Source organism: Astatotilapia calliptera, chromosome 3 (assembly GCF_964374335.1).
Source record: "Astatotilapia calliptera chromosome 3, fAstCal68.1, whole genome shotgun sequence".
Classification (NCBI taxonomy): domain Eukaryota; kingdom Metazoa; phylum Chordata; class Actinopteri; order Cichliformes; family Cichlidae; genus Astatotilapia; species Astatotilapia calliptera.
In genome coordinates this window covers 6,085,931-6,110,765 of record NC_137424.1, presented here as the reverse complement: position 1 = coordinate 6,110,765, position 24,835 = coordinate 6,085,931, and the positions used below count along the sequence as shown (strand labels likewise).

General features: G+C 39.1%; 3 protein-coding genes across 5 annotated transcripts in view; 1 reads left to right on the top strand and 2 right to left on the bottom strand.

The window, feature by feature from the left end:
• Window positions 1-24,835, bottom strand: part of LOC113011576 (protein NLRC3-like) — a 471,371-nt gene that overhangs the window by 54,841 nt on the left and 391,695 nt on the right. The gene's annotated exons all lie outside the window — the stretch shown is intronic.
• The window catches only part of LOC145424323 (uncharacterized), an 86,504-nt gene that overhangs the window by 20,820 nt on the left and 40,849 nt on the right, over window positions 1-24,835 (bottom strand). The gene's annotated exons all lie outside the window — the stretch shown is intronic.
• LOC113017659 (uncharacterized) lies at window positions 15,376-23,848 on the top strand. Of its 2 annotated transcripts, none has more exons than XM_080297351.1 (4): window positions 15,376-15,585; window positions 17,546-17,651; window positions 21,300-22,484; window positions 22,810-23,848. In XM_080297351.1, exons 2-4 carry the CDS (start codon window positions 17,634-17,636, stop codon window positions 23,500-23,502), a joined length of 1,896 nt encoding a protein of 631 aa, XP_080153477.1. In that variant the 5' UTR covers window positions 15,376-15,585; window positions 17,546-17,633; the 3' UTR covers window positions 23,503-23,848. The 2 variants fall into 2 exon arrangements, with proteins under 2 accessions (XP_080153477.1, XP_080153480.1); XM_080297354.1 differs by having other exon boundaries at window positions 17,199-17,651.

The following is a 24,835-nucleotide window of genomic DNA, read 5'->3' as shown; positions in this document are numbered from 1 at the left end:
TGTGAGAGCCTGTATGACACACAGGACAGACTGTAAGCTCTGCTGGCTGCACAGCACTTTGTAGCAGTTTTCCAACATGTCCTCCACCCGTGATGTCAGTGGTGGGACCCCAGTCACAGCACTCAGCACCACCTCCTTTAAATGGATTTTATAGCAGTTCCTCCCGTTACTCGGTGCAACGCTTCTTAAATGTGTTTTTGCAGGATAAAACACAGCAGGTGGTGTAGAGAGGACGTCAGCTGACGGAGCAGAGGGAGGCAGACTGTGGATAAATGACAGAGTGAGAGGAGAGCAACCATGACAGAAGCACAGGTGTGGCAGATAGAAGTGGCTTTATAGACACTTATTGTCAGTCCTCGTGCATGCTGTGGAAATAAGTGTCTGTGTCATGAGGTGACATGTGAGCTTATCTTTGGTCAATAAAGCTGAACGACCAGTTTTCACTTTGCTTGTTACGCTTGTTTAGTGACGTCTGGGTTTCTGTGGAGCCCGAATTTTGATGAGTTCTGGTGAAATCATCTGAGATCATCTGAGCATCGGTGAAGAGTCAGCAGAGAAAGTGTGGGACAGAAGTTTGCTTTGGACACATGGACTGAAATCAAAAAGTAACAAACAGGATTTCCAATGGACAGTATGGAGAAGTGAAAGTACACAAAGGCTGTGCTGGAACACGTGTGTTACACTTTTTGACAGCTGAGAACAAAACACAATATTTTGCATCATCTCTGCAGTGTCTCTTCTTTCCTCTGCTGTTGTGCTTTTAGCTCCAAACTGTTTCAAATGGTTTGTCAGCAAGCTGACCTCTGACCTCTGCAGTACTAACTCCTGACCCGTACAAAGAGCGGGCGTTTCTGACCTTTGACCTGCAGCTGTATGTCTCTCAGTCTCAGTTCTTCTCTCCGTCACTGATGGAGCAGGTGTAGTTGCTGCTGACAGTCAGTCGTTTGTTTTCTCAGAGTGAGGCTGAAGTCTGAACTGTTCAGAGCATCAGGTCTCATCAACGTGCGCTGCTGTAACGCCGCTTTGTCCTCTGAGATCACCAGGTATGAAACCTGAGTGCTGACAGAGCAGCATGTTCCCCCTCATTCACCTCCACCACCACAGCCAAGGCATGCTGGGAAACTGAGGACACACAGACGGAGAACTGAAGTGTCTGCTGTGTGTTCATCTCAGAGTCCTCACAGGTGACACATTAGCTCCAGAACACCAAGCCAGGTGTTTGAAGCCTGACAGGGATTCTTCCCATCCAGAGGGAGGATTTAGCTGCACAACAATGAACATTAGTGTGTAGTTTAGAAACACAGACTGTGCCTGCACTGCATCTAGTGAAGAAAAGTGTTACTGCCAGAGAACCAGGCTCCTTTAAAGCAGCTGATATTAAGGTTGAAAAATCAACAATAAGCTGATGTAATCAACGTTTCACAAAATGGTCAGCAGCTAAAATCTGGAGCCGTTCTTTGGTGGTAATTAACAGTTTGTTCTTGTTAGCTAATTATGTCATTAAAGGTAGCAGCAGAAGCCTTGTGTTGAAAGCCCATTCACTCACACATTCACACAGTATGTGTGTGTCTGTGTTACACTGTGGACATCCCTTCTGTTGGAGCGCCATCTTGTGGCAGGTTTAAGAAATGTTCTTCTTGTAAATCCAAACTGATGCACCTCCATAGCAGACTGTGGAGGCTTTCAGTGACATGAAGACTTGATTTATACTGTCATATTCTCCTGTTACACAAAGCACAGCACGCTGAACATGGATGAACTGAAACTCCCAGCATCTGACTGAGGAAAAGCACAAATCATTCTCACACTGACTCCTGCTTGATTTTAGATTTGCTTTCAAATCCTCACACTTTCATATGAAGCACTAAATGGGCTCCAGACTGTTTATCTCAGCTTCCTGTCAAACACACTGCTGCTCACACCGAGGCTCAGTTTACTCCTCCAGCCTGGCTTAACCTGCTGTCTGTTAAAAACAGTCCCACACTCCTCTGTTTAATCCTTCTGATCAGACTCTTTGATTTTGTATTGTTTTTACCTGAAGTTGTGTTTTTGACATGGTTCTGTCTGTGAAATAAAGCTCACACACACACTGCTACAGTCCTTCATACACTTAGAAACGAAGCTGCTCCTTTCCTCAGTGCTGACACATAAAGAAGAGTTGCTTTTATATCCAACACGTCTCTGTTCCAGAAAACAGCTTCAGCAGCCTCTGAGTCTGAACTTGGAGTTGGTTATAAGCCACAGGCCTGTGTGCACAGCAATGAGGAAATATAATGCAGTAAGTGAAACATGGATGTGTGGAACAGATTATCCCAAAGGTTGATTCTGTTCATCTGGACGTTCTCAGTGAAACATTTGGTCTCTCGGTCAGGTGACTCCTTTAGTCTCAGCTGACTGCAGCTTTCCAAACCTTTGTCACTGGATCACTCACTTCATCTCCAACGTGTCCCTGACACAGACAGCTGGAGCCGTTACAGCAAAATCATTGATCATCGTTTTTAGAACATTAGCTGGTGTTGGTGGGCAGGCTAGCAGTGCTAATTGTTAGCACTAGTTCTGCTGCTCTCCCTTTGTCTCTGTTATTGTTGGTCTTTAGTGAACAATAGAAAGTGTCTTCATGAGACTGTTGCCTAATGTTCAAATGTAGATAACACCACCTGCACCAACCTGTTACACAGCACAACCCTCTGGTGTAGCTTTGCCCATACGGTAAAAAAATATATTTTAAAATACATTTTAAAATATATTTATATATTTAAAATGTATTTTAGCACATATATTTTTTGGCCATTTTTTGTATATTTTGAAATATATTAATAAAATATATTTCAAAATACAATTTAAATGTATTTAAAATCATTCAAAAAAATATAAATTTAACCCTTCATATATTTCTAAGAAAACACATTCACATGTAACATCTGAAAGAAATCTTTATTTGATGTTTAAAACATACATATAGCATATCAATCAAGCAAGGAATATTCATTTTATAAGTTTATTCTCATTACATACTTAAACATTCTAAAAGAAACACACACACATATACATATATGTGTGTATATATATATACATATATATATATATATATATATATATATATATATATATATATATATATATATATATATATATATATATATATATATATATATATATACACACACAGTCTCAGTTCCCCCAGCTTTCACTGCAATCCTCAAAGCCCTTCTGGACACGCTGGGAAACCCCTTCCTTACCCCCACTGTAACAAACAAAAGTCACAGTTCTATTACTTTTATCAGAGTTAAAATAAAAATGTGATTTATGTTAGCTGGCTTCATTTAGCAAACAGATATTTCTGTTTATACAGATACAGATATTAATACAGATATATTTTACGCATAATTTACCTCTTTTTTTTTCCTAGATGGGAAGTCTATCCAGTTCACATTACAGTAATGCTAACACCCCTTTTGGTCGTCTCTCCTTACCTTCCAGCATTCATAAATCTGTTGACCTTCTTTGTCTGAGACCAACCACTACAATGCATCATCACCTATTTGTATTGGTAACTTACTTTACAACCTATTTTAATGGTTGCAAAGTAAGTTACTTGTGCTGTATGCAATTTTAGATACACAGAAAGTCTTCACTTACTATATATGGCTGTCATAGTGTCCTTATCAAGGGCAGTTCTTCACTCTGCGCCGATGTCCGTTTTGCTCTGTCCTCCTATAAAAAGCATGAACATTTGAGTGTTTGACTAGTTTTAGATTTCCAAAAATTTGATATTTGTACAACTAAACATTTGAACTACAATATATGCTATTGAGCGATACTTTTATGGGTAATTTTTGGTAAAGAAACTGGTGACAGAGTTGTAGGCTTTTTAAAGTACTATTACCTAACCATTTGAACTGACTTTCAAAGCTGATTACCTTTTAAATTGCTGTGGATCAAAACCTCCAGTGGGAAGGCGGCCATTAGAAGAACACGCACCATTGAACCTGAAAATAACAAAAACAAACAAAAAACAGAACAATATATAAGAGTCCGGTAGGGTAATAAATCTCTTCTGAAGCAATATAGTTATTTTGGGTGAAAAACAAAACATTCCTCTAAAATATATATACTGACATCAGCAATCAACATCATGATTGTAATTATTTCCTTTTTAGTACATCTACTGCTGTTTGCATGTGTCAAGCACTACGACTGTATCTATGCATATAAATTCACCATATATATCCAGCAAAAATGTTTTGTTATAGGAAAACAAACAAAGGCATTCAATCAGAGGTGAGAAATTAATTGGGAATATGAATTATAGGTGAACTATTCTTTACCTACTAGCAATCAAGCTTCTTTAACCAAGAAGCTTGAAATATTTGAATGTAAAATAAAATAAATAAATAAATAATAATAAAAATAACATGATGTAATTAAAATATACAACTTACATTAAGGAAATCTGCATTTGTATCCACAGGCTAAAAGTAAAACAGTAAATGTGTTAGTAATAGTACAGGTATTTGTAAAAAAAAAAAAAAAGAGGCAGTAACTGTGACGCTTCTAGTGGGATGCTAAATGCAGAGATTTATATTTACAGTATAATACTGCATGTACGGGTAACTGTGTTGTGAACTGTAACTGAATATTAGAGAATCTCAGAGAAATTAAATGTATTTATTTTTTGAATTTATCAATCATAAAACCGTCTGTTTTGAAGGCCTGTTACGATAGCGACTTTTTGTTGGTCGGTATATTGCCCCATAAACAATTGCGACAAGTTATGTCATTGTCATTTTAAGACCATTTTATGTCTTTGAATGTATAATCATAATATAACACCATAATAATGCAAGATCTACACACTTTCAATTGACAAACCAACATCTAATTCTTAAAGCATTTAGATCATTGAAATTAGGAATCAAAATATTAGATACCTTAAAAACTTGAATAAATAGTAAATTTTCTAACAAATAGAAAACAATGTTATTTAATGTTTTGTTATCATTATATTTTATTTTTGTAAATATAATGGCACATAAATTACATCATCAACAATTATTGAGGTCATGTACATGTACTGTGTGTTAAGTCGATATATCGATTATTGTGATAGGCCTACTGTTTTGGTATCATAACGAGCTTGTCAAACATGCATGACCACTAAACAATGTCTAAGCAGTAGTACTGGTCTGAATGACAACAAACATAACTAGTGTTTTGGAAAACCTGTTAGAAAACAGTTATTTCAATAATTATGATTAGCATGTGACACAGACACTGCATAAAAAACTACAACAACAAATACTTACTTTAGGAGGATGGGGGAGGGCAGCATGAGGTTGAGACTTTGACATCTGTAAGAAACAAATTCATGTATTACAAACAAGTCACTTAAAAATACATTAATGTGGCAGACTGTTCCCTGTTCAGATGCAGTGTATAAGTACAATCAGGGCTGTCACAACAATGGGGTGGGGCCAAGTGGCTGCAACCCTAGGTACAATGTGCAGGTATATATAATTACATATAATATATGTGAATAAAGCAAGAATCTGTTTAGGTTAGTCACTGTGCTGACTGATGTTTGCTAGGTTTATATGATTGCAAACTGCACAAAAACAACAACAGCAACAACATTAATGACAATGACAAACAAAATTACTTATATTTATGTAAATCTCTCATTAGGAAGATCTGCATTCGATTTCATGGGCTGAAATAAATAGGCAGAAACATTACTGCTAAAAAAATAAAAAACAAAAACTCTAAAAAGCCTAAAAATGACTTAAAAAGCAAGGAAATGTGGAACATTGTAATTAGCGAACATTAATAAAGCATAACTGTTCTTTGTTTCTAACCTTGGTAAGTACTCTGTAGCCAGAAGGAGAGGTAGGATTTCTGTGAAAGCCAAATTAAATGTGAATAGGCTTTGATAGTTATTGAGAAGGCAGAATAATAAGAAAAGGCAAAAGTACGTCACAATATAATTAATTAAGTTACATATTTTGATTACCAAATTATGGAAGCGTGGAGCTGCCACCCAGGCAAAAGAAAAATAGAGCTTCACGTTATGACGTGAAATGTTTATTGTTCTAACATTATGCTTTTCATGTTTGTATAATACAGTGGTTCTTAACCTTGTTGGAGGTACCGAACCCCACCAGTTTCATATGCGCATTCATTGAACCCCTCTTTAGTGAAAAATAAAGTGTGTTTTTTTTTTCAAATTAGACGTAGATATGTTTTTTACTGGTGCACAAAATGAGCCGTGCACGTCACAGCGGAGGCTCTGCCGAACCCCTGAGACCAACTCACCGAACCCCTAGGGTTCGATCGAACCCAGGTTAAGAACCACTGGTATAATATAATATCACATTATTATAATATACATAATTGTCACGTTCGCACAATATTGTACGGACGTGATAATTATGTACATTTTTCGTACAATGTTGTTCAAACATGTTGTTCAAACATGATAGTATATTGTTAGAACGATAAACTTTTCACGTTATAACGTGATATACTTATATTTCTCTTTTGCCTGGGTGGCAGCTCTACGCTTCCGTTCCAAATACACGAGAATAAAGTAATATTATATGGGAAAAGGCACCTGCTAGCTTGATGATGGAGGCTTCTTAGACTGGCCACCCGCCTTGGCTTCTTGTCGCCACTCCACGAAATAAAGGTCCGTTTCCTCCATGCCGGCTAATTATTCATCCTCATTAAAATCTCGTATATGTTCAGTTGGCAGAATTGAGAATTTTACATCTTCCAACCACTTAATTAACGCGAACATAATCGGCTTGTTTCTTCCCGTCTCCTGTATCCGGCCGTTCCTCTCGCTGTCAGATTTCGCGCCTCAGAGACGTCGTTATTTTTCAAAAAAAAAAAAAAAAAGAAGAAAGAAAGAAAGAAACAGCAACAACTACTAAAGAGAGTTTTTGCACGTTCATTGCACATTTGTGGGAATGTTTAAATATTTAATTTTTATTAATTACTTTTCATTATATCTTTATTTTTTAAACCACCGTGGCAATGCGCATGCGCATACACTCCTGCACGCAAAGGGCTTTGGAGTTGACGTAATGTCGCAATGCATTGTGGGAGCGCAGCACCATCTTGGCAGGTCACGAATCAAAACAAGATTGCTACGAACCATTCTGAAACGTAGCTCAAAAGAAAATGACGGTATAGAGACAGATTCTGTCCAGATGCAAAGAGACGGTACTTGATTGTTGAAATGTGGACCCGTATGAAATATAGCCGTGGAGTAGAAACCCTGAAGACCAAACCGCTATTGACTTAGCATGATCTACTCTCATACCTTGTCTGTGGAGTCAGAGCATACACGGCGCACCAATTTCGCAATTATAAATCTCTGGAGGCGCACATCCAATTCACCAAGGACTGGGTACAAGATTTGGCTATTTTTAAGCCTCCACGTTGTGATTATGCCGTCATTCAAGCAAAGGTAAGTCAGCTTTAGTACTGCGAGTAAAATGCGTTTGATTCCCCCCAACATTCAAATTAGTGCTAGCAAAAATTCATTCGTGAGGGGGAAATTACAGTGAGAACATGTAGAGGCTCTGTTAGAGGGATAACATAGTGAGTTCAGTGCATTGATGTGACATTGTCCTGAAGGATTTAGTTATTCTTTATGGTTAAAGAAATTGCCCTAATTAATTCATATTTATTATAAATAATCCTAATTACACATCTTGCTTCCTTGTTTGTGTCCTGTGTCACTAAAAATACATTCTGTTTTAGTTTTATACATTGATTAATGACCTGCAGAATCTGCTTGTCATATTAGGTGTCCATAGTTGTCACTTAAAGTCGAACTTTATGTTTTCTCCCTCTTGAAAGTGATTACATCCTTGCATTACATACTTTAGGTTCATTTTTTGCTGATAGGTTTCTAAAAAGAAACATGCAGATTTAGAATATAACATGCAGCGTTCTATAGATGGATACATAAAAACACTTTATTTGTTACATTTATGATAAATGGATTTGAAAGTAAATAAAACACATTTGTGTCGGCCTTGGCTCATAGTTCTTGTCTTTAAATGAACTTTGTCTGTGTGTGCTTCAGGTCCTGCACTCTTAAAAACTGAATTGCAGCATTGCAGCCACAGGTCATTGTGAGCATCACAGGGAAGGTTGAAGCCGCCCACTGCAGCTGTATGACTAGAGTCGTGGAGACTTGCAGCCATGTCACTGCTCTTCTGTTTAATGTAGAAGCAACAGTGAGGATCTGTGGCACAAGGACTGTTACAGATGAACCTGCATACTGGGTTTTGCTGGGTAATATGACCAAGATACAGCCAGAGGTTGGCCATAAGATAGACTTCTCCTCTTCAGCTGCCCAAAAAAAAGGTTCTTGATCAAAACATAAACAGACCATTCGTTGTGACAGGTAAAAGAAGCCATCCTCAAAAAAGAAAAGTTCCACCTGCTACTGTGGAGGAGTTGGATCAACTGATGGGACAATATTTTTCCAAGCATAGTTCTGTTCTGAATAACCCATAGTGTTTTAATTTAGGGGGCCATGTAAATACTTTGCATTTACTGAATATGTACTTACTAAATACCACTGTTCAAAAGTTGAATAAAGAAACAAAGAAATGTTTGCCTATTTTTAATTAAAAGCACTTTGTCGAACATCACATCAGTTACAATGTAGAAAAAATGTTATGTATAGTTTACAAATGACAAAATGTTCACATAAAATCATGACAGCATTTGTATAATATCACCCACTACTAGCATTCTGTAATTTACTGTCTCTTTTGAAAACTTATCACTTATCACATGGAGAAACCTTTGGAATGCAAGCATGCTGATCCACACAGGTATGCACACAGGTGTACACATGGGTATTCACAGACGCGGACTACAGCTTTCTTGGCTGCTGCCTCAAAGCACACTGTGCGCTGTCTATCTTGCGTGCTGCACAATATCGTTTATTATTTAGTAACTATTGATATCTATGGCTAGCTAGTTTATTGTGATGGTGCTTTTTTTTCTATTATTATGTTGCTCTTTGTTGTTTGCTGTCTCCTCTGTTTTTTTTTTTCTCCATACAGGTGACCCAGGAGTTTTTTTTTTTGTTGTTTGTTTGTTTTTTTCTCTCTTCACCCCCTTCTCACCGTCTCTTCTCCCCTTTGGTTTTCTTTCTTTCTCTCCCCCTCTTTCTTTCATTCTTTCCCCCTGTCCTGTCCCACATTATGTCTGTCCCGTTTGCAACTGAAAATAAAATAAATTCATAATTATAATAAAGGTCAATCAAATGGACCAATATGGCAAGGCCATGATGATCCACTTGGTAAAATAAATCCGCTTGCCATCTTTCTTGGCCTCAAGACAACAATTCTGATGGCTATAGATCCAAACGGGACAAAAAAAATAAAAAAATAAAGTAGTCTCAGAATAGTGAATTAAACCAACATTTATTGTTGATTTTTTTTTTAACAAGAAAAACATTTTTCAACTGAATAAAAACAATGCCAATAACCAAAATAAATAGAAGCGTACATGAAAACTACACAGTCCTTCACCTTTCTGTCTGATTTTTTTAAGGAAAACAGTTTTTCATTCCACTAAAAACAGGACAAACCCACCAGCATGAACATTAAATAAACTATTACAATTGTAAAACAAAACTCATTTACAAAATGTAATAATTATCAGTGGGTCCCAGGAAATAGAATGTGACATGGGATTTAGATTTCCGTTACCAGGATGGTCGGGTTCAGCGTAGTCTTTATCACCACCTGTCAAAGACACATCATCAATATTCATGTTTGCTCAGGTTATTCACTTGTTCACATCTGTCTGAGATCATTCATACTGTTGTATGGATGTGTGTACAGTATGTATATAATTATCAGCTATGTAAAAGATATTATCATCTCTGTTCTTACCTAGTTGGAAGTCCTCCATTCAAACTCAGAGAGCCGCTGGAGGAAGGTGGTGATCCGAGGGCTGATGCTTGTAACCTTCCTCTTTACGACACGACCTGTCTTGCGGCTTGTACCAAGTTTTGCAGGGCATTTTGTTCCCATGTCTGGATTGATCCTCACAAAGAACCTTTTAACGGAAAAAAGGCTGCTTTAATTTCAAAATTAAAACATACGTTACAGCAATCACCTATATGTTTCTGCAACTGTAAAAAGAGAAGGAGAAAAAAAAAAGAAGAGAAAAAAGGAAAAAAAAAAAAAAGAAAACTTATCACTACATAAACAGCACAAGACTTAAGAGTATTTAACAAGAGCATTTTTCCCTGGTTTTACTACCACACTGGGGCACATGTTCACCAAAACGCAGCAAACCTTTGCCATCTTATCCAGGAAGGTCACCTTTTTACCCTCACATGGAAGAAGTAATCTGATTGGCATGGTGGTATGTAGCATGTAGTTTGAAGCAGGGATTTCGTAGTGCCCCATGTGTAGTGTTGGAACCCAGTCAGGATTTGTTTCATTCATTTCATAGGCTGGTTTGTTGCAATAATGCCAAATAATTAGCAACTCTATAAATAGAAGGTAGTTCTGCATGTTTGTTCTAAGTTTGTGCTATGATCTCAGAGCGCATTGAAAATAAAATTAACAGGCTATAAATAATAATATGAACTTATTTAGAACTTACCTGAATGAAAATACTGGAGCACACCAACAGATATCTGTGGCTGGTAGAGAACTGAATATCAGCTCGTCTCGCAGCTGCTATCCAGGCTAGACGCCTTCTTTTGGTAACATCCAACACATAAGCTCCCTCATGATGTTTCCAGGTGAGGAAACAATGAAAAGAGAGCCTGTTTTCAAGCTTATTCCTTTGTCGGTAGTGCAATCTAACATTACAACCGACCACACAGCAAGCATTTGTTTGGCCTGCTAATATGGCGCCTTGACCAAAAATCCTGGCTACGCCCCATCCCGTAATATCACGCTCCAGAGCCCTATTAACGTACGGATCTAGAAAGAAGACGCTGCATTTTTAACTCTGAGGGAGATGGAGAATGAGCCTATTTCCAAAACAGTGGAGTGTGTTCCTTTAAGTACTAAATTGTATATATTGTCAAAAACTAAAGTGTACATAGCAGTTGTTGTATCTTGTTTACTGTATCACTGACAGATAATTTCAAAGTCAATGAACGCTACATTATAGTGAGATATTGTGTAATGTGAAATACTGTAAGCAAATGAATAAACAACCTAATTCGTGATAGACCTTTGACTCTGTTTTGTTTGAATCCAACTGTTTTTTGCAGATGTGCATAAAACATGTTACTTTTAGTATTGTTATCATTATCATCATTATTGCACTAAATATATTTTAAATAAAGGATACTTTGATATACATTCTACTGTAAGGTTGGAAATGTATTTTCTTCACCCTAAAATATGTTTTGAAATGTATTTTGGTTTGAAAGAAATATATTTTCAATTTCAAAAATATATTTTTTTGGAGCATCACAAATACAAAATATATTTACCATATATTTGAAATATATTTTGGCCAGGAAAAATGTATTTTTTTACCGTATGGGTTTGCTGCTGCTGACTTTGAAAATCACACCAAACATGGAATCAAATATATCGACTCGGCTTAGACTACAGAGAAGCTCGGCACTGCTCACAAAACTCAACACAAAAGGCTTTTTAAAGACAACAATCACTTTGACAGACACACAAACACGACTGAGTACAGAGCAGCTGCTGGTTTGAAGCCACAGAAATGTTCAAATGTTTAAACACACTGCAGCGTTGCAGCCGTGATGCATTTGTGCTGCTAAGGCCACACACATCAGCTGCCTTACATTTTAGCACCAGTTCATCTCTGACCATGGCAGCACAGTCTTTCCAGTACAGTGATGTTGGTGGGGACAGTGGGGACTGATTGTTCATTGGCTGTAAGCCGGTCACATGGACGTTTAACTGGTGCTTTGATTGCTCTGTAGACTGTTGTGCCTGTGAGCTGCTCCTAAAATGAGACAGATTATAATTGTCACCATTCTGTTAATGACTCTTATTATGTGCGCTCTCCTCCACTGTCACACTAAACACATTAAATCTTTATTTTTGTGTAAAGTCAGGATTTAGTGGCTCTTCTTAAAAGCGTCATGAAGTGCAAAACTCAGCAAACATTATACAAAAGTAGATTTAGAAGCTGAACAGAACTGAAAACATTTAAAGTGACAGTCAGCACAAATCCAGCTGACATCTCCATCCAACCCAAGTCTTCATTTAAAGTCATTATAACTGTGACACACGTTTGTTACAGTATTAATCCTGCCTGATGCTGCAGGGCCAACATCATGAAACAGGCTCAGCATTTATTTCCATTATGAAACTTTATCATTAAAAACAAACCATTGTTCTGCAGTCGTCCCAGGACTGTCGGTCAAACGTTCTCTCCACATGTTTAAGGCTGAGCTCACTTTATCGTCTGCCTGAAGGAGGGAAGCAGATGTTACTAAACATCACAATAAAACATATGAAATGTGTGCACATGAGGAACGTCTGCACTGTTAAAGCCATGCAGACATCTTCACACATGAAGCAGCAACACCTCTCAGTTTAGCAGCAGCTGGTAAAAGCCACAGTGATCCTGGAGCCTCCCTGAAGGACTCGTTCATCAGTAACTGTCAGGAGGACGATTAAACCTGCTGCACACGTCCTGTAGTTACACACTCGGGAGGAAAGACGACGTCCTCGCTCTGCAACATGACCTGTGTTTCATCCAGGACGCTCAAACACAGACTGGTTTCCAAATATTAGACGCACTGGTTCTTCATGCGTTTCTACCTGAGCACTCAGAGTCATTTCTACAACAGGCCTCCTTCACCTGCTGGTGCCTCTGTTTCTGTGTTTGGCTGTTTCCATCAGTGCCTGATGTTTGTGATCTTTGATCTGTTCTGAAGTCTCTCTTTGTAACACAAATGTTGTTTGGCTTCTTTTGCAAACAAGGCAAAAGAACTTTAATGGATTCATTTGCTGATCTTATTTTCTGATGCAAAGCCGTCCTTTCAACGCTTTAGAAAGAAAACCAAACAATGTTTTTAAAACTTTCCCAAAATGTAAAAGCTATTAAAACCATAAACTTCTGCTCCTTGATCATGTGATTCTTCTTCTAGACTGTCTGTAATTGTTATTGCTGATTGTCAATAAAGTTGTTTTTTATAAGTTATGTTGTAAAGGAAGCTTGTGGCGAGGGAGGAGGGGCGACTAAAAGCAGGTTCATATAGTGGGAAAGTCCTCAGGTCATGTGAGGATATTTACTGATGCGTCAACACTGTCAGATAAAAGAACGGCTGCTGCATTTGTTCTCCCACAAATAAGTTTGGTGATGAGTAAAAGAATTACAGATGATGTGGCAGTTTATACTGGGAGCTGGTAGTGATGTTACTGGCTTGAACTGGGTGGAGGACGCACTAATATGGAGGTATGTGGTTTGCTGGGACTCTAGCAGCGTGCTAGTGAGCACAGGTGATATGTCTTCAGACTCTAGGCAACATATTGTTTTTGATATACTTCATTTACTGTATAGAATCAAACACAGAGGGATAGAAGTGGATTTCTTATGGCTCCCTGTGAATATCGGTGTTGATGCAATGAACAGGACGATAAGTTTAAAAAGGTGCAGCAAGAAGAAGTCGTGCAGGTTTGACTATAAAATACAGTGAAAGTGAGGTGAAGAGTATAATGAAGGTAAAGATGAAGGACGAGTGGCAGGCACACTGGGACAGAGACGGGAAAGGCAGATATTATTATACAGAAAACAGTCGTGTAGAAGAAGCTGCAGCAGAGACCAGGATGGAATCTGGAGAGTCAGAGTTGGTCACACAGGCTTGAATAGCACACTTAAAAAGGTAAACATGACACAGGAAGTGTGACTTCTGTGGACCAGAGGAGACGTTTGACGGGTTGTTAGCGTCGTCAGGATGCTGGATGGAAACGCTGTGCCTGATAGGATGATTACAGGCTGGACTTTGTCTTCCTGTTACAGATGGATCCAGGCCCTGGATGACTGCTGGACACACATGACCCACACTAGGCTGCCTTCATCCATCCTTTCCTCCTTCACTGAGACTCAGAGTCAGCATGTATGTATTTATCAGTGATTTGAATCCTTTCATTACAGAGTGAAGTTAAAGTAGACGTGTGAACACACTAATAAACACAAAGGGACACAACTACTACTCCATGATGGAAAGCTGAAGTATTACACAGCTTTATGAACCTCCTGTTATCCTGGTAGACGAGTACAGCAATAAATCTTTTACTTGAACATCTTCTGGCTCCAATAAGCTTTGAAATGTGACCATGAAGTTAGAGACACACTGACTGAAACCCACAGCTGTGACTGTGGATCACATCCACACACAGTGTAGCTGCTGTCTCTGTGTGAGCCTTTGCACTGCTGCTCGCAGCACCGTTATATCACTCAGCGCTCGCTGCTGTTATTGAATCCACTTTTTACTGTCCGTGCAATCAAGCTCCTCTGCAGAGCTAGAAAATATCTTCGAACCAGTTTATGTGTTAGGGGATCCTTTGCAGTTGTGACTGTTGCTTCTGTTTTTGTCCTTTGGTTCCTGGGAGCCTTTTACATTTCCATCAGCAACAAATATCTGAACAGGCTTTATTGTAGGAAATACAGGAGTAAATAGTTGTCATTATTTATTAGATGTTGTTAAAGATGATCCGATGCTTGTTTAGTTTAATGCTGTGGCTTCAGTCAGCATCACTGTGCTGTATAGTTTTATTTTTCTGATCCTTCTGTTAAAGTTGCTGAATAAAAGCTGGCTGGTCTGCACCTCACCGCTGCCTCGAGCCTCCTTCTTTAAAGCAGCAGAGGCTCTTCATTCAGGTATCACAGCTCGAGTTGTTCTGCAGGAGACCCAGAGTACTGTCCTTGGTCCATAATGACATTAACTTTGATTCATGTCAACACGAAGCCTGAACGTCTGTGATGAACACACTATCAGCATCACTGACATATTTCATCATTTAAAAACACTTCCTGTCACTGTGGTGGTTACAGTGACATCATGCAGTTTGTGCTTTGACCTCCAGAGGGCGACAAATCAGCACAGACAGAGAGCTCCATTCAAACTTTGCTGCCATCAGGAATAATTCTTCAAATATAATCATGAGTGTTTGAGCAGTTATGATATCAGGGACAATCTAGACATGTGTGACAATACTGAACATGTCACATGACACACCTCAAACATCATGTGATCCACTCTCAGTCTGCACTTTCATTCATGACTTCATGAATTTATGATCAGCTTACTCCTGAAATATTCAAATGCTGCAGGGTGAAGAACAACAAAGTGCTGACACATGTTTGTGTTTCAAACAAGAAAACCAGCAGAAATAAATCATCTTTGGACAACATGACAGAGATTAGTGAGTTTCCAAGTTGCACTTGAATGCAGCACAGACAGATTCTGATGTTCGTGGTTGTAAACGTGTCCTCAAACGCCGCTCTGACTCTTTCCTTCCTGCTCAAAGTTCCTCTTTTCTGAACTTGGTGTTTGTGCCTGACGCTGATCGTCTCCGTGTGGAGCTCCGTGTGAAGGTAACGTTAGCAGTGTGTAATGTTTCCTGGCTAACATCAGCTGTGTGCAGCTCAGTTCCAGCACAAATCTGCCGCTCCATAGTTCACGGTAACGGACTCATGAGGTCGACCGTTAAACGCTCTCCCGCCATTTTGTCTGTGTGCGCGGATGTGTACGTTTTTGTTACCACTGTCATCTCATCAATAGCCTATTTGTAAAAGATCTCTGTTCATAGTTTAGTTGGATTTTAAAACTCTGTAGTTGGACAGTTTTATTTTGGACTGATGCTAAAATTCTTGCTGATTGTTTCTGTCGAGGTTTTGTACTTGACATCCCCCATTTTGGATGTGATAAGCTGTAGAGAGTGCGTCCAAAAAGAGAAACCAGAAAGAGAACCTGTTTTATTAATAACCTCTTGCAAATAGAAGAATATGAAAAAAACAACAGCAAATAGGATAAAACCTTTAAATTACTTGAATTTCTAAAATCACCATCATCTGTTAACACAAATTTGATCATTTCAAATTTTTGTTTTCATTTTCTCTTCCCAGTTACTTCTTTCTCATTCTCTTCATTCTCCTTGTCACCTTACGTCTCACTCCTTAACTGAAGTTATAGTTCTAACATAAGAAGTCCCACCAACGTCCTTTATTTAATCTCTGTGTTGTCACAGTTATTATCATCAGATCAGACATGAGACCCAGACAACAACATAAGTTTACAAGCTAACATCATGTCAGCTAACATTAGACGATAGCATCATAAACTTTAAATTACTTTGCCTCTGATCAACAGTTTGATTACATTCTCACATCACAGGTTTATTTGCTAAGTGTGAGTCCGCCCACATTAGATCCACTTTTCAGCAGGTGGAATAATTTGTAGTATATAGGTAATACATCAACAATGCTGCCGTGGCTAAGTTAGGAATATTTATAATGTCATTTCCAAAACTTGCATATGATCTGCAATTTGTAGCAGATCTACTGACTGTCACAGAGCAGCTGGAGCAGTCTCGAATGCAGGTCAGTCCACTGCTGCCCCCTGTGGCCAAGTGCCATAGCTACTGCTGGATGAACTCGTGACACATCTGCACCTGTTTCTATGAACACATTGAGTCTGAGTGGCTGCACTTACACTGGTGCATTCAACATATTGAAAGATGGCAGCAATGTGGATTGTCAAGACTCAAACCAACCATTGAGCAAAGACAGCAGCATCACTTGTTTCTGTTTGTTATACAGCCAGATTTACTCGTGACACACATGTGCAGCTGCTTTATCACCTATTCTGAATTTGTTTCAAGCACAATACATTTGTTACACATGTTGGGATATTGTGTTTGTTTTAAATGTTATATACCTGTGTGGTATGTGACTTGTGTTGCCATGACGCCAGGTCTCTCTTGGAAATGAGATTTTTAATCTCAATGAGATTTTTTTTTACCTGGATAAATAAAGGACTAATTTATAACGTTCAGTGTTTTCCGGTCTTCCAAAAGAAAAAAAACCTTCAACTACATGACATGCAGTTGTGTATTTGTTTTCACCTTATCATACACTTGAAGTTTTACAAATCACCACTTCTTTAGTGAATATCATTTCAGTCTCAGACAACCTCGTTTCTCTTACAGAGGTTGAATGCACCTTCTGCGGATGGCCGTACCACACAGTGTGCGTGGACTTCCCCTGCACAGAAGGCAACTACAAATGCTGTGAATGCTAAATAAACAGAAACAAATGATCCCTGTTGTCTTTGCTTGATGATTGGTTTGAGTCTTGACAATCCACATTGCTGGCGTTGCATCTTTCAATGCCAGCAATGGCAGGTATCAGTGCTCAAAGCTTTTGTGTTTGTTTCCAACAAGTTGCCCACCTCGGGAAACAAAAATGTGTTCTTTTACTTGTCAGATGAACATATGAGACACTTTGACTCTTCAGTGCAGTGTGGAGCCTAACAAAGATCTGTTTTGTGTCCCAGCTGATCAGCAGGAGGAGGAGAGTCTGACGGAGCAGCAGAGGAACATTTTCAGCTACTTGGACTCAGCTCAGCCACTACAGAGGAAACAATGAGCTCAACACAGAAGGTGACAGACAGAGCAGGACCATATGACCAAAGATATTTATCACCATATACATTTGAACATTTGCCATAACGATGTAGCTGACGATAGAATTGACACCAGACAAAATACTTTACAGCTGCACAACTTTATTAAAAACCCATCAATGTATTTTCACTGAAACAAGCAGCTGTTGTTTATGTGCATTAAAGTTATATAAAAATGTAACAGTGCAAATGCAAATTCCTCGCTGACAGTTTAACCAAAAGGCGTTTCCAGTGGAAACTGGCCGACACATCCTGAGCATAACCATGTATAATATCCACTAAACTTCAGAAGAGATTATACAGTCGTGGCCAAAAGGTTTGAGAATTGCATAAATATTGGAACCTGGAGAAGTTGCTGCTTAAGTTTTTATAATAGCATTTTGCCTGCACTCCAGAATGTTATGAGGAGTGATCAGATGAACTGCATCGTCCTTCTTTGCCATGAAAACGAACTTAATCCCCAAAAAGCCTTACCACTGCATTTCATTGCTGTCATCAAAGGACCTGCTGAGACCATTTCAGTGATCGTCTTCTTAACTCAGGTGAGAATGTTGGCGAGCACGAGGCTGGAGATCATCATGGCTGTATCCCGATTCAGGTTCTGCAGCTTTAAAGTCCTCAAGGGCCGCGTACTCAAAGACCGCTAAGGCCGAAGTGCGAGGCTCGTAGGCTCGTGAAATGGGACGTCTAGCCTCCGTCGCGCTGCCCAGGTTGCCTAGCAACCATGATACTAACAGCTGGAAACGTTTCATACAGCTTTGTTTGACAGAAATGAAGGAGAACATATTTAGTTCATTTGTTTCTACATGAGCTCTGTGTGATTTGATGAGTATCTGAGGCTGAGACCACAGGACTGTGAAACATGATTGTTGGGCTTCATTTCTGTGCTGAACAGTCGTTTAAGATTAGCTGTAAATAACAATTAGCTGATGTTGTTCATGAGACTAAAGTCACCTCACTGTGGTAATGTAAATATAATATGGCCAATATTATAGTTATTATATTAATCACTTCACTCACAGACAAGTATCTGTGACAGTGTGTATACAGATGTATCATATATAAGAGACAAATATTGTTCATTTAATATGTTGGTACTAAATGTGGCTCAATGCTTACATATATGTGTAAAAAGCAAATGTAGGAGCTGTGATAACTGTGTCTGATAGAATGAAGAGTCGACTGATATATGAAATATTCCTTTATTGGGTGAGAAAATCAGACCATGTCATAACTGCTGTAAGTCACACAGAATAGATATCAGAGCCTTAAACAGGCTGACGTCTGCTAAATGGGTCAAACTGGGCAGAAAGTCTACAAACACATAACATCCTTATAGAATATGATGTAACACTATAGATCAACTTAGCTCAGAATATATAAAGCATATAAACAGTTACAGCAATATGATGCAACAAACACAGCAGCTACTGATCCAAAATACTCAAAGCTTCATAGAACTGAAACCAACATTTATTTTTAGCTCCATCCTGCTGCTGATACAGACTTTAGGTTTCTGAACATTAAACTTGTTGCTGCCTTTCATAGTGTGTAACTTGAAGGCCCTGAGTACTCTGAGTACTTTCTCCCACACTGGAAACACTGGGATGATCACATTATTTGAACATTACCTAATAAGACTGATTCAGCACAGACAGTTATGTTAAACTTTCCTAGCAGTCCTTCACAAACAGGGAACAGTCTGTCTATTCTCTCCATCTGTCAGCTGCTGCTGGCTCTTCCTCCTCCTCTTCCTCACACACTGCTGAGTTTGTCCTGGTGGATCATCAGGGCTGCAAAGCCTCACAGATGATGTGCAGCAGTGGCTCCCTCAGTCTGTCCTCACTCTGGACACTTGCAGTCGTCACACATGGAAATCAAATGTGTGATAAGCTGCAGGATTCAAACACAAGTGTAACTTATAAACACATGTTCATACTTTTATTCCACAATCAGAGAGAAAGAAACAGAGAGAGAGTGCAGGACAGACAGACAGGTGACAGTCTCAGGTGTACACACTGCTACACAACAGCACCAGAGAAGCAGGATTTAGTGTTTGTGTTATTACGAGTGTAAACAAGAAGAGTTCCAGATGGTGCAGTGGACACATGTGTGACTGCTGTGATTAAAGCATCTTTCTTTCAGCTTAACGAGTGAACCGTCAGCTCGTTCAAACACACGTTAAAGTGCGTTTGGCTCGACACCACCGAACAGAGGCAGCAATATAACACAGCTAACATTAACAGTGCAGTGAATCCTGCTTGTGCCGTGATATTCAGGACTGCAAACCGAGCAGCATCACTGACTTTCAGCTTGTTGTGTTTGTGGATATATGACTGACTTTAATTATCCACAAAATCATCACATTCTCTGTCAGATGAAGGTCGACTATTGAACGGCGTATATTTTAAAGGCTTTAAAACCAAGTTAACGCTGAAAGTACAAACATCACTAATGTCACATAACTCTGCCGACAAGGCATAGCTATGGCTATGAAATGCTCTTTGTGTATCACTTCTTCATTATGAAAGATGTCATTAATGCACTAGTAATGTCTCATCTGGAGTATTGTTCAATCATTTGGTCAGCAGCTAATAAGACAGATCTTAACAGACTTCAGTTAGTCCAGAATAAGGCGTCCAGATTAGTGTGAAGATGTTCATACTATACTAATATTGATAAAATGCATAATAACCTTTCTTGGCTTCCTGTACAGGCTAAAATATTCTATGGCTTACTTGTAGTTCTAAAGAAAGCAATTCTGTTAAACACACCACATTTATTCTGCTCAGCTGCAGTATCCAGATGAAATACATCATCATATTACACAGTTTTCAACAAGCTGCAATTTAGTAAATGCTCGAGTTAAAAGTAACGTTTGTAAAACTGTTACATTTAGAGCAACTTTTAAGTGGAATAAGTTGCCTTAAAAAATTAGAGAATTATTCAAAACTTCAATGAAGACTTAAAAGCCGATTTACAGAGCTTTTAGTTGTTGTAAATATTGTAAGACATGATTTGTTTTTGAAATTTGTGTAATGTGCCTCAATGTTATTGATATTATTATTATTATTATTATTGATTGCTTATATTTGAACAATTGTGAAACCTCACTGTGGATGTAAGAGTGAAATTATGTGGATATCTTGAATCCACTTTATTGTGTAATATTTTATGTGAGTATTTGACGGAAGACGAGCAACATCTGTTGTGGAAGCTAACGGGGTTCCTTTAGAATAAACAAACATAGGATTTATTATCACTGAATAATTCTGTATAAATCTATACAAACTATAGAAATATGTAATAGGAAACAACAAAATAATCTAAATTATAAAATAATGTGTGTGTGTGTGTGTGTGTGTGTGTGTGTGTGTGTGTGTGTGTGTGTGTGTGTGTGTGTGTGTGCATGATTTTAGTGTTTGAACAGTCATGAATTATCTTTAACAGCAGGTTGGATGTAATGTGTTAGAACTACCAGCAGGTGGGGATAAGAGACCTTTAAGGTGTTTGGTGCCACGCTCCACCTTCAGGTTTAAAACTAGTGTTAATGGAGTTTGAAGGTTGAGTTTGTTCCACGACTGCATTTCACTCACTTCCTCTGTTTGTATCTCTGTCACTGCAGGACCAACATGGAGCCAGAAGTCAGCGCTCTCAGGAGGCCGACAAACCTCACAGAAGAAAGGGAGAGAAAAAACACACCTGTGACGAGTGTGGGAAGGGTTTTACTCTGAGGGCTAAATTAAAACAGCATCAGGTCATCCACACTGGAGAGAGACCGTTCAGCTGTGACTTGTCTGGAAAGTCTTTTTCCTTGAAGGGTCACCTAAAAACACACCAACTCATCCACAGTGGAGTTAAAGCGTACAGCTGTGATCAGTGTGGCAGAGCTTTTACTCAAAGTAGCAACTTACAGAGGCATCTAGTTACCCACTCTGGAATTAAGCCATACAGCTGTGACGAGTGTGGGAAGGGTTTTACTGTGAGGGATAAACTAAAACAGCATCAGGTCATCCACACTGGAGAGAGACCGTTCAGCTGTGACTTGTGTGGAAAGTCTTTTTCCTTGAAGGGTCACCTAAAAACACACCAACTCATCCACAGTGGAGTTAAAGCGTACAGCTGTGATCAGTGTGGCAGAGCTTTTACTCAAAGTAGCAACTTACAGAGGCATCTAGTTACCCACTCTGGAATTAAGCCATACAGCTGTGACGAGTGTGGGAAGGGTTTTACTGTGAGGGATAAACTAAAACAGCATCAGGTCATCCACACTGGAGAGAGACCGTTCAGCTGTGACTTGTGTGGAAAGTCTTTTTCCAGGAAGGGTTACCTAAAAAAACACCAACTCATCCACAGTGGAGTTAAAGCGTACAGCTGTGATCAGTGTGGCAGAGCTTTTACTCACAGTAGCCACTTACAGAGTCATCTAGTTACCCACTCTGGAATTAAGGCATACAGCTGTGATCAGTGTGGCAGAGCTTTTACTAACAGTAGCCACTTACAGAGGCATCTAGTTACCCACTCTGGAATTAAGGCATACAGCTGTGACATCTGTGGAAAAACTTTCAGCCAGAGAGAGAGCCGAAATACACACCTACGCATTCACACCAGACATGATGTGTACTGCTGTGAACAGTGTGGCAAAGAGTTTATAAGTCACACAGACTTACAACGACACATGTTTACCCACACTGAGGAGAGACCTTATCAATGTGACCTGTGTGAGAAGACTTTTAAATCTCCACGTCACCTGAGACGACACCAACAGATCCACACCAGAAAGAGACTCTACAAGTGCAGCTACTGTGAGGTATATATTTATATTGTTATCTTGTCATTTTAGCCTGACTGTTTGGAACAACTCTGCTCATTAAACTGTGTTAGCATGTTAGCAATTCTACTGCATGGAAAAGCAGCTCTGAGTGATTATTCAGATTTTCCTTTCAGTTATGATTTTAGTATTACTGTAGTATTATGGTGGTAGTATTGTAGTTATTGCAGCCCAGTAAACTGAGTGTGTTAACTGAAACAGTCAAATGTAGTTGGACGTCTGCAGAGATGCTCTTTATTTCAGGCGACGTTCAGGATACAAATGTTGAAGGACTGACTTACACTGTCTTTGTGTCTTTGTTTAGAAGCAGAGCGACACAGATGGATCCAGTTCTCAACCCTGTCATCACTGTGGTGGTGGGAAAGACTTTCATTGTGACCTCTGTGGAAAAACTTTCAGTTGGCAAGCTGCCCTTAAAACACATCAACGTAGACACACTGGAGACAAACTGAAATACTGCAAAGAATGTGGGAGAAGCTTCACCACACCAAGTGAGTTAAAACAACATGAACTGATTCACAGTGGGGTTAAAAAGCACCTCTGTGATCAGTGTGGGTCATCCTTCACCACTGCAAGTCAGCTTAAATCACACAAACGAGTCCACACAGGAGAGAAACCACACAAGTGCAGACACTGTGAGAGAAGCTTCTCGCATTCAGGTCATCGTAACAGTCATGAACGAACACACATAGAAGGAAACTACAGCTGTGACCAGTGTGACAAGAGCTTCAGGAATCTCAGTTCATACTCTGCACACAAACGATCCCACGTTACTAATAAACTGTTTCACTGTTACCAATGTGCCCAAACATTCACCTCATTGTCTGCTCTGTGCAAACATCAGCGTGATCACTCAGGGCTGAAATCACTCCCATCACTGGATCACAGTGAATCTGAAGACACAGAAAGATCCTCTGGTTTCTGTGTCAGACTCAAAAAGCTTGAGATCAGGCTCCACAGAGTTCAGATAGAATCATTTAAACTTGTGTTGAACTGAACTGGTTGCTGGGCTGAACTTCTACATAATACAGATCTACATGGGATCTTCTTTTCTGTTGTTTTACTGAGTCAGTTTTGTCCTTTTTTCTCTGTCCTGGTTTTGCTCGTCTGTAAATGATTGAAACTCAGTCAAATAGTTCATTGTTCTCCAGCAAAACGTTTTGGAAACTCATGTTTAACCTTTAAAACTCTGACATGTTTTAGCACACAAGGCTTCATCGGGGAGTTCACTCATGATTGGACCATGAGAACAAAGGTTTTTAGTTCTTTCAAAGAGAGTCTGTTGTGATGTTTGATGTTTCTGTTTTTTCTACATAAAGGAATAAACTATTTTTCTTGCTTCATGTAGTGTGGAAGTTTTTAATGTTTCTTCATCTGTGATGTTCTTGAATGTGTTCACGTGAAGATGATATAAATAAACTCTTGTCAGAGATTTACAGTTATCAAACAGGTGAATAAACAACACTGAGACACTTGGAGACGGTTAACGTGCTGCACGGGTGAGGGCTCAGAGAGGACTCACACCGAGCTGCAGTAGTCGTTTATTATTTATAGCAGGGTGAAACAAGCATAGCAGTTTCCTCTAATTTTGCATATATGTGTGTGTGTGTGTCTAAGTTCGTATAAATGTCATAGGGTGAACTTCCTCTTTCTATAAACAGAGCGAGTAGTACATTTTGTTCTTTTCCTATTAAGAGTAAAATATGAACATATACTTTAATGCAACATAAAACTCATAAAAGCGTTTCTTCTTTAACATCCCCTCCTGATGTTAATATTTTTCACTTAATCATACTTTATTATCAGCCAACAATCACTTGCTTATAACATTTTCAATTGTAGCATCATTCAGTATGTGTGTGTGTGTTTCTATACTAAATCTTCTTCATCCGATTCATCTTCTAGTGGCAGTCCAACATAGGTAATTACTGTGGCCTGTACCATTTTGTCAATCATGGATCTTATGCATGGTAGGATACATGTAGAAAACAAGCACAATAATAGAAGCAGAACTCCTATCAGTACGAGTCCTTTTATCACGAGGGTCTTCCAGCTGCCACTCAGCAGCCAGGTCAGCCAGTCCTCATTGTTCGTGACATAGTCTTGTTGCTGCGCATTACTCAGTTGTCGCAACTTGTCTAGGGCGGTGGTCATGGTCAAGGAGTGCACGTTGTCCGGGATATAGGTGCAACAAGTGGTGTTGAATAAGACACAGAGGCCCCCTCTCTCAGCGAGAATCATGTCCAGGGCGACCCTGTGTTGCATGACCACTATTCTGATCGCGTCGATTTCCTCATTCTGAGCCTTATTTATCTTTGTTGAGCTGTTCA

Coding starts and splice junctions, on each gene's coding strand:
- LOC113017659 (XM_080297351.1), top strand. Junction 22,485..22,809: donor ACAAGTGCAGCTACTGTGAG/GTATATATTTAT, acceptor GTCTTTGTTTAG/AAGCAGAGCGACACAGATGG.